A 12423-nucleotide genomic window follows, 5' to 3' on the forward strand; every position below is an offset into this window, starting at 1 on the left:
TATTATTGTTGGCTGTATTCTGCTGGGAAATCTTCTTTTAGTGGTGAACAATATACCGTATCAGTGGTTCTTGTGGCTTGTCATCGATTATGTAATCGCAGTGCACCGTAACCAAGGGTGTTGAACCCCCGATCTCGCAAGGAATTCTTTTTTTTTTTTTTTGATGTGAAAGAAACCCCCTCTGGGCCATCACCACTTGACTTATCCAGAAAAAAATACCCCCGAGTTTATCATATCTCCCAGATCAATAGCTCACTGTTCCTATCTGCCAGTACAGTATTGTTTACTCCAGTGCTGCTTGTGGCCTCTTACCGTCTTTCACAACCTGCAAAGAACCACTGCTTTTTTTTTTTTTGTTTTCATCCTATACCCACCAAAATACAGCTCGAAAATGAACGTATCCAAGAGAACTTACGACGATACAAAAGATTCTGTTGCCACGCATTTCATCAACACATCTACACATGATATTGAAGACGGGGTCATCGTTCCTGCCAAACGTTTCAGGGAGTCTGGTGGTCAATTGGAAGATACCCATTCTTCACTTTATCATATCCTCAACCTCGACGAAATCAACAGTAAAGATAGACGCGACACCAGTTTAACCTTCCGTTATGCCATCAAGCCATGGTTGCAAGGTAAATTAGCCCCTCTTGGAATTTTCCTCACCATTGAACGCTCGGATACCAAAAAAATCGTGTTCCGTTGTCGTAACAAGATCCCAATCGACGACATCGACGCCGCCAACGACCCTCATTTGGCCGATGATAGAGATATCGTTACCAACACTGCTGGCAGAAAATTCCGTGGGTGTCCTTTTAAAATCCGTGCCAACTACTCTAAAAAATCCGACAAGTGGAATATTTCTGTGGTCTGCGACCGTCACAACCACGAACTTGTGCCGCACAAATCTTTCCAGAGCAGTACTTTATCACTTAATAACGTTGGTAATAATGGAAGAATGCAGCCTCAGAGACCAATGATGTCGCCAGTAACGGCAGGAGGAGTTCCGGCAGTATCAGTGATGCCATCGGTGACTGCCTCTGGTGCCATGAATAATAATAATAATAATGTTATGCCTCAATCTCAGATGCAAGTGGGGAACTCTGTACAAAACCTTCAAGCCCATGAATTTGCTCGTGTCCCATACTCTATTGCTTCTGCTGCTGCAGCAGCGGTTGCAGCTTCTGAAAGGGATTTGTACCAAGGATTATATATGCCACAGGCCAGTGGGTACGGTGCTGATTTGACCAGTTCTGCGGCTGCCAGTGCCGCCGCTTTGACCCGGTTGGTGCAAATGGCCGAAGGTAACAACAACACATTATTGAAAGATAAAACCGATGAGTTCATCAAGTTGGCACACAACGTGGTGTTAGAAAAAATCATTAACAGTGCTGATCGTACTATGGAACAGAAAACTAGAATTGTCGAGGAAATGTTGAATGGGCTTCATAAAGTATTGCAGAAGGAACGCGTGTTATGATGGACGGTGTTGAGTTTATATGTATTTATTATATATTATTAAGAGGTTTTCAAGTTGTACTATTCTTTTGGATTTGTTTTTTGTTTTTAAAGAAGAAAAAAAAAGTATTGTTAAAATGCCTATCTTCTGTTGAGGGTATTTGCATTATTTTGTTTTGTTTTTCTCACCTTTTTTGATTACTTTTTTTTGTGTGATTTGTTCTTGATGTTACCATATATTTTACTTTCTCTATGTATTTTTTATTTATTTTGCATAATTTGTGAAATGGTTTTTAATTTGATTTGTTCTATTAGTGTAATTTTTTATCCGCGTTACATAGAATAGAGTAAATTTATGGTATGGGAAAGTTTTAAAATCAAACTCATTAAGTGATTACAATTAACTGAAAAAAAGTTGGTTCCTTCACTTCACTAACAGAGTAATCAAATGGGGATCACCTAACCCACAACTGTTTATAAAACATTATCTATAGTGCTCTTATCAATTCAAAAAAAAAAAAAAAAAAATTACAAATCTGTAATAATATCTTAAGTGACAGTCAAGTACCAGGTATGTGTGCGGTGGTGTTGCTATGAATGGCTTCCTGGTACTCTTTTCTAATCTGAATATGAAAATAATATATTGCTTATTTTTTTTGTGTGACTTTCGTGTTTTTAGGATATTTCTTGCTGAATGATAATATCCGTGCTGTGGGAACACACATTTGTTAAATCTGGTTAATGAAGCCTCGTGCTCATAACCATAAATTTTATAATATAAAATATAAAATTTATACTTCTTAAAAACGATCGTAATCTTGAGGATAATCCAGCAATAAAATTTCGAAAATAGTTAGTGAAGCCAGTGAGCTGCTGTGCTTCCTTGGACAGTTTCAGGCGATATTGACCATTAAGAATAGGTATAACACCAAAATACTGGTTTATTGCTAGTAAATGCTTACTAGTAAATGACCAAGAAGAGGAGATATTATTTACAGTTAGCAAAAATAATTATTACATAGAAAAGTATATAAGGATAAGTATCTAACCGAAAGGTTAAAAAAACCGAAAGGTTAGAGGGGAGCTAAAAATATAATGAGTCAATAACGACTATACAGCCCCTATTCTGAATATTGTAAGAATAATCATAAAACTATTATATTAAGATGTCCAGAAATAATCCACACCCATAAGCGAGATCTCTCCGGATTCATTATCTACTAATATTTCCCTGTTGAATAATACGAATATTTTTCAACACTAACAAAAGACAAAAGACGTGATGTGATTACCTATAACCAGATTGTTTAATAGAATAATAGTAGTAACGAGTTTAGACGTGGTAATGAGCAGTGATGAGTACGTATCAAGTAATGGTAAGTGATATAAATAATAAAGAGTAAATAATAAAGGAGATAGTAAAGTCTTAATTAAAATATAACAATGATGAAAAGGTTTCTTGAAATGATAGAGCATCTTGGTATGATTTAGATACAACCACATATGCTGAATGAATTGTATATTAACGAGCCACGGAGGTTATAAACAACATGTAAGCGGAGGATTTTGTGTCGGTATTTCTAATAGGTAAAATAAACTACTATAACTTCCTCACAGCATCATACTCCTTGTTTTAAGAATTAAACACATCACCTGTAAAAAACTCAACAATTAAGATTATTAAGGCGTTTTGGCACTATATCTCAAATACTAAGTATTTTCAATTTAGTGACCATCAGAATTCTGGAGGGATAATAAAAATAAAAATAAAAAAAATAATTCAAATAATTCAAATAAGTCAAAATAACCAAATAAACCAAATAAACCAAATAATTTAAATAAGTCGAAATAATCAAGTAAACCAAATAAACCTGGTCACGTGACCAATACAATGCTATCAGGTATATTGTACTCTCAAAAAATCACACTCATAATTGGAGGGTTGGCCGAGCGGTCTAAGGCGATCGACTCAAGAACAGTCTTGTTCTTCTTCTGTGAAAGCAGTTGAGTAATCGATTATCGTAAGATGCGCGAGTTCGAATCTCGCATCCTTCATTATACTTTTGCACAAATGCAGCCCCAAAATATTTTTTTTTTAAATCATAACTCTTTTTTTTTTAGAGGAGTTTTTATTTAGTTCTTTATCCATTTTAGCTACTTAATTGTACTTGCTGGCCGATTACTTGGTTTAGAAATGCAAAATATGTTGTGCTGCAACATTTCCTGTATGGGGTAACCCCCCACATTACTCCACAGTTAGTGCAGAAAGCTTACATATTTTAGTGACGATCCAGAAGGACCCGCCAAACTCATCAAATCGTTATCAGTAATGCTGTTGAATTAGTTTCATATATTTGAGTACGTTAGAGATGCAATTGTTTTATTCTATTTTTTTTTTTTTTTAATTATTTTTTTTATTATTGTTTTTGAAATGTTCAGGCCAATTTCAATAACCCGGTATCGACATCATAAACTAAACCGTAGACTTCCAAACCTCTTTCTTCCATGGCCTTGTTGACCACTGGGTTTTGTTTGATAGATTCTATTTGAGCTTTGACGTTCAATTCTCCCAACTTCTTGTTCTTCAAAACTGGGTCTTCGATTTGTTGCAATTCATGTTGGTGTTTGAACTTCAAGGAGATCAATGGTGACAACCAATCAACCAATTCTGATGGGACTTGAGAATCGTAGTAGTTTTCGGAGTTGGCAATTGACAAAGAAGCATCGACCCCACCACACTTGGTGTGACCAGTGACCAAGATCTTCTTGACTTTGAGGGATTCGACGGCGAATTTGAGAATAGCCTTTGATGAAGGATCAGATGGGTTGTTCATGATATTGGCGATGTTTCTGTGTGTGAAAATTTCACCAGGTTGCAAGTTCTTCAAAGCGAATTCAGAGCAACGGGAATCGGCACAACCAATCCAGAGGGTATGAGGTTGTTGACCCAAGGAGTTTGAGTTGAGGACGGCAGGGCTAGCGGAGGTGGCCCATTCTTGATTAGCAGAAAGGTAGTCTTGAATAGAAGATTCTGGAGAAAGACGGAATGAAACGGCAGACATTGTGGAAATTTTTTTATTGTTTTGAGTAAAAGAAGTAGAATTGAATAATGAAGAGCGTTTTAAAAGGCGTAAACTCATGAATATTTATATGGGAAACAAGATTATCGGTCCGGAAGATATGGGAACCAATGATAATTCTGTTAAGTTGTTGGCGGGGGGAGATCAAAAGAGGCTAGTAATGTGTGTTTCTTCTAGCTATCAGCAGTGAGTGGGATATCTGATAAATTATACTGATTAGGGGGGGGCAATAATAATGGTGTGATGTGACAGAGAGAGAAAAATAAAAAAGGCCTGAGCAATTCTACATTGTAATTTTCGAGGATGATTCAATATATATATATACATAGAGACGGTAAAATTTTGTTGGTAAAAAAGCAATTCTGAGTAATAGATTGGAAAGAAGGTTTATTGATGTCAACGGTGCAAGCGGTGATGTCAGACAGGTTAGAGGAATTGTTGGCCAACTGGGCGGCGGGGCACCCGGCGATGACTGCATCTATGATCAGCACACATGCATAATGATGCGTGGGCGGGGGGTGTATTAATCAATCGACCACTGCACCCTCTGGTGGTGCACGGGTGTCATCATCTGATATTCCAGCACCCAGACACCGGAACTTTGGTGTGTGGGCGGAGATCTCTCAATATCAGAATCCCAGCCTGTTGGTATATTGTGACAAATACACAACGAGAATCATCATAACAGCAGCAGCAAAAGCCTATTGTTGTGGATTCTCATTTGTCTATCTGTCTATATATCTATCTATCTATCTATCCATCTACCTATTTATCCACCACTATAATGGATGATAATATAACAGCAATAAGTTAGTTTGCTTTCCCCTCCTTCTTCTTTTGCTGCTCTGGGCGAGGCTAATTAATTACTTGTCTTCAATGGAAGTTGCCTCGCTGATGAAATCTCCTAATTAATCCCCGACCGACGACCCATTTATCTTTGCTGATAAAATAATTTCTTCTGTTTCCTTAATCCGGCAACTTGCGATCCCACTAACCCATGCGGAGGGGGCGTTGTTATTATTATTATTATTATTATTATTATTATTATTATAATTATAATTATTCTGGCACTGTCATTGATGATGATCCAACACTAACCATACTTACCACCACTAATAATAAATTAGCTTGCCTTAACAATAAATTAACAATTTCAATTTCATTCCCCGAAGCACCAATCTCCTTCCTCTTTGTCATTTTTTTTCAGGGCGTTCCATACGCACCGTTCCGCCCCGTCGCGCACAAACACCAATCAATTTCTAGACACATCACCGGTATAAATATATTGGGATTTCCCCCCACCACTGTTTTTTTTTTTTTTTTTTTTCCTCTCCCCAGTGTCACCACCCAATATTCCTCGAGGATTATACTATATTGTATTATATTATATTATATTTATATATATATAGGTATATATAAATATATCCTATATATATCCTATATCTTTATGTTCTAACCAATATCCCCTCCTCCTCCCCACCATAATTAATAATATATATATAATATTATCTAGAATAATATACTTATCTATTATTTCATCTCCCATCATGGCATCTCACTACTTTGTCAAACCAACCCTTCATGAAAAAAAAATCAAGGCTTACAAGAAGAAACATTTGCAACATTTGAAATCATCACCTTCCACCCCGTTGCCGAACGATGATAGAGACGATTCCACTTTCAATTACTCAAACTTACTCTACCCTATCCATCCTATCCCCATGGATATCTACAACTCTATCCCTTCTCAAAAATTGCAAAACTTGCCTTCTTCTACAAACCCCATCATCAGGAACAAATATTCCACCCAAGTCGATTCTCGGTCCTACCTCACCACTTTTGAGTACAAGATTAATGGGATCTCCATCATCTGGGACTACAACACCGGATACGTTCATCTCACCGGGATTTGGAAATCGTTGGGAAACTCCAAGGCCGACATTCTAAATCTTTTGGACAACGCTCCCGAACTTGAACCATTCCTTAAGCGGGTCCGGGGAGGGTTCCTCAAAATTCAAGGTTCCTGGTTAAATTTCGACAATTGTTATAAGTTGGCGTGCAAAATTTGCTGGGACATCCGATTCGCCCTTGTTCCAGTTTTTGGAGTCAAATTTTTGGACGATGTGTTGAAACCTGGTCAATTGGGTTACGGAGAATTGAAATTGAATTCTTACATGCCTGGAGATCCAAATGACAAAACTAATGAAAATAAAAAAAAAAGAAAGAAGTTGCACGGTAATCAAAAAGATGGCGACAGTCCAGCAGATAAACGAGTTTTGAAAAGAACCAGAAAGTCAAAATCTCCAACCGTAACTTTGGAAAGCTCCATCTCATCATCATTATCATCATTATCATCATCATCATCTTCTTCTTCTTCGACCTCTCCAACATCCGGATCCCCACCAATAACCACTGGTTATCATGCTACATCACCAGACTATTCTAATGAAGAATATAGTCAAATGATTGCTGCCAGCAATTCCCTCCGCAAATTGAAATACTCTTGCCTTCAATCTTCTACGTCCGCTAAAAAGTATATAGGATACAAACTTCCTAGCCTTTCTTCGTCGTCGTCATCGTCATCGTCATTCTCTAGGTCAGTATCTCAAATCTCATTTCCTACCACCGATTCAGTTTCCTCGGATGATGATGAAGAATCCTCTCGGTTTTTCTCCATGAGATCGGCTAGTACTCCAATCGTGCCAACCACTTATTGTCCAAGTAATTTGCCACCACTTCCATCGACCACATTGGATACTTATCCAAATTCTGCCCCAGCTTCTAGTGGGGGTGCCGAGTATGCTTATCAACCATTTTATCGACAAAACACTCCTTCACCAACCCCAAAACCAAGCATTCAACTCGCATCATCTACAATGGGATTGACTCCATTTGGGCCGAGAGGTGACACTGCTAATTCTAGTGCTTTGGGGTTTGCATCAGATTACCATTGTGCCACCCAACCATCACATATTAATGAAACCCGCTCTTCTTCTTTGCAAAGTCTTTTGGATGCTGCCGATCGATTAGCATGCCATTCTACCACCAAGGGTAAAATGGATATTAAAGGGTTGATTTCTTAGGCCTGGCGAATCACAATGGTTTGCGTTTTTTTTTCTTCTTACTACCGGTGATTTCTCATTACACTCAAAATATTTCACTTCATTTCAGCTTTATTATTACTTTTGCTTTGTTTCTAATTATCCTTACTCATTGTTGCCACTCTTAATCGTTTTCTTTTTTTCTTTTGGAAGCATAATTTTCTAGTATTATATTTTTTTGCTATATTATATCTAACCATATACTTTATCCTATATTATCTTATTGGGTCTTTTTTTTTTCATTATTATTAATTTCCCCCTATTTTCTAATTTTTTACTTTGTCGTCCTGTGCTTTTTTACTCGTGTCACAAGAATCTTGTGTTTTGTGCTTGTTTATTATTAATATTGTTTTATACTATACCTTATACTATACTATTCCTGGTCTAGAAATATTAATTTATATTATACCTTGTCTGAATTTCAAGATTTGCATTCTTAGTAGCTTTTTCTTTTCTTTTTTTTCTATTATTATTGTGGAGATCTTCAAGAATATGAATATGATCCGAGTGAAAATTAGCAAATGGCAGGCTTTTCAAAGCACTGAAGAAGTTTCAAATTACTAATAATTCAACTATAGCAGTCTCCAAAATAATAACGTAATTATCAAGTGTATACCTATCATCAAGTGTATACCTACCATCACACAGAATGCCTTCAAAAGAGAAATCAAAAATATGCCATCATCATCATCATCATCATCATGATGATGATACATACGTCAAAATCTATTATTCTTCTTTGATTAAATGAGTGCAAGTGAATACAGACTTGTCGCCGTTATTAGACACTCACTAACTTTTTGACATCACCTCATTACTTGTTGTTATTATTATTATTATCATTTGTATTATTATCATTTGTATTATTATTATTGTTATTATTATTGTTATTATTATTATTTTTACTCTCTTTGAATCCAAAAAAACGGTTATTTTTTTCTTCCTCGGGCGTCCTCACCCCCTCTGTCTCTCTTTCTCCCACTCTAACGCCGAGAATCACACAGTAGTGTTAATTGATGCTAATTTAACTCAAATTGGAGGACGGCTTCCCGCCACATAGTAATTAAGATTATAATAATTAATTAATGAAATTTGGAAAAGAAGGGAGGGGGAATTAGCCAGTTACAAGCATTTTTTTTTTTCCATTTTCTTTTTTTTTGGGTCCCAATGTAGTAGTCATGGAAGAGGATAATAATAAAATTAGGCTTTTGGATATAAATAGCAGAAACAGAGATTTACGGTTCCTCCTTCTCACTAATTTAAGTTGTAGTTGTAGTTGAAGCTGGTGAAATTTTCATCATTATGGTCATCTTGTCTCAATTTCACAGTAGATTTTTCAAAAATATAGAATAATAACTATATCGTATCTATTAGATATCTGACAAATACGGATAATATCTATATTCTACTAGATACTTTCAAAAAAGATACCCCTCAAAATACAGATTCCAAAATTTTGGGCAATTAGATAAAAATGCTTTCTATTTATACATAAATAATTAAAAATACAAAATGGATGGAATTTAAAATGTATAAAAATTCAAAGAAAAAATAAAAAAATGTAACAAAGACAATTAGCAAAAGTAAAAGCAATATAGTGATCAAATGTCTTCATCTATTATGATGATAATAACGTCTTTTCTTTTCTTTTTTTTCTTTTCGGCTTGTCATGTCATGGCTTTATTATTATATTATTATGGCATTGCCACAGTGATTCGTCTTTTAAATAATATCTTGTGACCAATCATTTTCAAAATTCCCAATTTTCATCGGCAGATTCAATTGCCCACTTGAATTTATCTCTAAGGGTCTTAGTGAACAATTTCTCTATAGGAACATTGTATTTTTTGCTGAACATCACCGACAATCTAGGATCAATATAATTGATCTTTGAAGTACCTAAAGACACCGTAGCATTATCCTTTTTATCCTTCAATTGTAATGAAGTGGTGGCGATACGTTCTTCAATTTTCGTCACTTGTTTTTGCAATTTTTCAACATCATGGTTCTTATCCTCGATTTCTGATTTGGCAATCTTCCCAGTCTTGGCTTCTTTAAGATACATGGTTCGCAACTTATCGTACTTCTGCATAACTTCCTTCAATTCACTTGGAGGTTTCGTTGGTTTTTCCTCCATCTTCAATCGATCATTATCTCTATGGAATTTCTTGGTAAGCCGGTCTTTTTCTCGGTCAATGTACATTTCAATAATCGTGTTTTGGGTTGGTTCATCAATCGAACCAATTTCCGCAAAATAATCGGCCCCAAGTTTTTTCTTCAATTTGGAATCCACCATCAACATGATCTTTTTGAGACGAAGCTTTTGCCAACGCATTTCATTGATCTTATCATCGATCTTCGCCACGCTCGCCGCATGGCCTTTGGTGACCGACCGCTGATGGTTACACAAAATCGCCACCTCACGATTCGCAGCGTTGAACTTCACAAGCTTCTCATTGATCGACCCTTCATTCGGAATGTTTTTCAATAAATCTTGCATGGTCTTACTGGCATTATAAGTTCTGAACACTTTGGCGGTCAAACCAGGCATATAGTTTTGAAGATGCTTATTCAAAAGCGACGGTTCGATCCGATCAAACAATTGATCTCCAACCCCCTTTGGAGGCTTTTTGAAAATCTTCAAGTTTTTGAATACTTGTTTATCCACCTCTTTTTCTTGATAGAATCTGATCGAATCTTTACCCAAGAAATCGAAAATCACGGTATTTGGCGGCTGCAACGTGATATGTTCATAACGTAACGAACAACAACCCACGGTGTCTGCTTCATCATCCCCCTTTTCACCTCCGGCTCTCAACGCCAAAACATCAATCAAGTATGTGGCGGTTGCTAATTGACGATCGTACATCATTTTTGACGAAAGATTCACGTAATAATCACGACGGATCACTTCAATGTGATTTTTCAATTCACGGGCTTTTTCAAATTTCTTGAAATCACTCATCCCTTTAAGACTGGAATTGGCCGCCAATCTGACATATTTGGTGCCTCCTAACACATTTTCTTTCCACATGGCAAGCCACCCTCCAGTGTTATCATGACGGACTTCGGCCCATTTATGAGCAGCAGGAGGCTCAGGAATCTTTGCTTCTTTCCCAATATTAATGGTGATGTCCTCTGGATAAATCCGTTTTTTAAGAGTCCCGGTTTTTGGATGGGATCCTCGACCACGAAACAATCCTGGAGGTTCGACCCGGAAATTCCCAACTTGTTCTTTTCTTCCATTGAACATACAAAACTTGAACGGGGCCTCTTCTTCATCTTTCTTAAGTTTGATTTCTTTTTTCTCCGCAGAAGAAAGTGCTTTCCTTTGTTCTTTCTTTTCTTCGTAATGCTGATAAATTTTACTCCAATCACATTTGGCAAAATCTTTAATTTTGATGCCGTTTTTGGTACCGCCAGCCGCATCTAAAACCTCAAGGAAATCTCTAAAGAAATTCTTTTGGAACACCGGGTTTTTGGCATGATCGGTTTCCACCATCGCCCCGAAAAACCCTGCTACTTCTTCGGCTTCCAATGGTAACACTACTGGCTGACCATCATAAATAAGCTTGACTTTTTTAGGTAACGCCTCGTACGCTGGAGGAAACATCACCCCATTGTGTTCCAAAGTGTTCCATTTTATTTCATCGTTCATATCTTCATTTTCCCACCATTTGTACTCGTCTTCTTCCCCTTCTTCTCCTGGTTCATCATTGCTATCTTCCTTTTTTAGTTTTTTGGAAGACTTGGTTTCTTCAATTTTCGCTTTAGTTTCCTTTTTCACTTTTGGTTCCTTTTTCACTTTCGTTGAGGATGATGATCCAGCAGTTTTCTTTTTAGTGGTGGCTGGTTTCTTTGCCTTTTTTTTCGGTAAAACTTTCTCTTCATCATCACTAGAATCCTCAATCTTTGGTCTTTTGGAAGATTTCTTAGGAGTTTTCTTACTGGCATTGCTAGAAGTCACCGAAGTATCACTGGTATTTGGGCTTTGTTTCGAATGTTTGCTCATTGGGATATCTTCATCACTGTCGGACTCAAGGTACGAAACCGGGGTTTTTCTCCTGGCGCGACTGGCCAATGAAACATCGTCTTCATCTTCCGACAAATGGCTCATGGTTGGCGATAATAGTGTATTCTTTTGTGGTTGTGGTGGTGCAACAAATGGGGATTTGGCAACGACGACAAAAGATCTGGAGAAAGAAATATTGCGCAGCAAAAATAATAATAATAACAGTGATGGAATTTTTTCAGATAGCCTTCCTTCTTCCCACGCAGGGCCTCTTAACCACACAGGGTTCGAGACCATCTTCGCCATTAATCTGGTGAAGAGTGGGGGTTTTATTCTGGAGAGGGTAGTTATTGTTGAAGCCATATTAAGAATGGAGAAGGAGAGTGGTTACAGAGAATGAAAGAGCCAACCAGTGTGTTGTAATTATTGTTATTCTTACTACTGTTTATTTTATTTTACTCCTTGATGTATTATTTGGAAACTCCCTAAATTGGGGGGAATTTTTCTTTTTTTTGAAAGTTTTCCGCGGCTTTTCCGGGAAGGAAAAACCGGACTCTGAGAAATGTTCCGAGAAGGAAGGAGTGGAATATCATGTGACACTGCACCGGCGGCGGTGACTAAGCAAAGGGGTCCACGGCAGCGGATCGTTCTTCTTTCCTAATTGGGCAAGGTTGGATGCCGGTTTTGTTCCCTGTTATTCTTTTCCTTTTGGGGGGTTGGATTGTTGTGATTACCAGGTGGTAGGGATCTTATTACATACAGGGAATAT

General features: G+C 37.2%; 5 protein-coding genes across 5 annotated transcripts; 2 read left to right on the top strand and 3 right to left on the bottom strand. All coding sequences in view use genetic code 12, as the record gives it.

Annotated features, from left to right (window-relative positions):
- Nucleotides 1-391: 391 nt before the first annotated feature.
- Nucleotides 392-1483, top strand: DASC09_019680 (uncharacterized protein; the record flags this gene model as incomplete). The annotated part of the gene is made up of 1 exon (XM_064995571.1): nt 392-1483. One exon carries the CDS (start codon nt 392-394, stop codon nt 1481-1483), a length of 1092 nt encoding a protein of 363 aa, XP_064851643.1.
- Nucleotides 1484-3896: 2413 nt separating this feature from the next.
- On the bottom strand, nt 3897-4523 carry NCE103 (carbonate dehydratase NCE103; the record flags this gene model as incomplete). The annotated part of the gene is made up of 1 exon (XM_064995572.1): nt 3897-4523. The coding sequence occupies one exon, from the start codon at nt 4521-4523 to the stop codon at nt 3897-3899; it is 627 nt and encodes a 208-aa protein (XP_064851644.1).
- A 926-nt stretch (nt 4524-5449) lies between these two features.
- On the bottom strand, nt 5450-5738 carry DASC09_019700 (uncharacterized protein; the record flags this gene model as incomplete). Its single annotated transcript, XM_064995573.1, has 2 exons — nt 5450-5611; nt 5649-5738. 2 exons carry the CDS (start codon nt 5736-5738, stop codon nt 5450-5452), a joined length of 252 nt encoding a protein of 83 aa, XP_064851645.1.
- A 350-nt stretch (nt 5739-6088) lies between these two features.
- Nucleotides 6089-7624, top strand: XBP1 (Xbp1p; the record flags this gene model as incomplete). The annotated part of the gene is made up of 1 exon (XM_064995574.1): nt 6089-7624. One exon carries the CDS (start codon nt 6089-6091, stop codon nt 7622-7624), a length of 1536 nt encoding a protein of 511 aa, XP_064851646.1.
- Nucleotides 7625-9392: 1768 nt separating this feature from the next.
- Nucleotides 9393-12017, bottom strand: TOP1 (DNA topoisomerase 1; the record flags this gene model as incomplete). The annotated part of the gene is made up of 1 exon (XM_064995575.1): nt 9393-12017. One exon carries the CDS (start codon nt 12015-12017, stop codon nt 9393-9395), a length of 2625 nt encoding a protein of 874 aa, XP_064851647.1.
- Between the last annotated feature and the right edge of the window lie 406 nt (nt 12018-12423).

This window comes from Saccharomycopsis crataegensis (genome assembly GCF_037102585.1).
Source record: "Saccharomycopsis crataegensis DNA, jcf7180000000074, whole genome shotgun sequence".
NCBI classification, from domain to species: Eukaryota; Fungi; Ascomycota; class Saccharomycetes; order Ascoideales; family Saccharomycopsidaceae; genus Saccharomycopsis; species Saccharomycopsis crataegensis.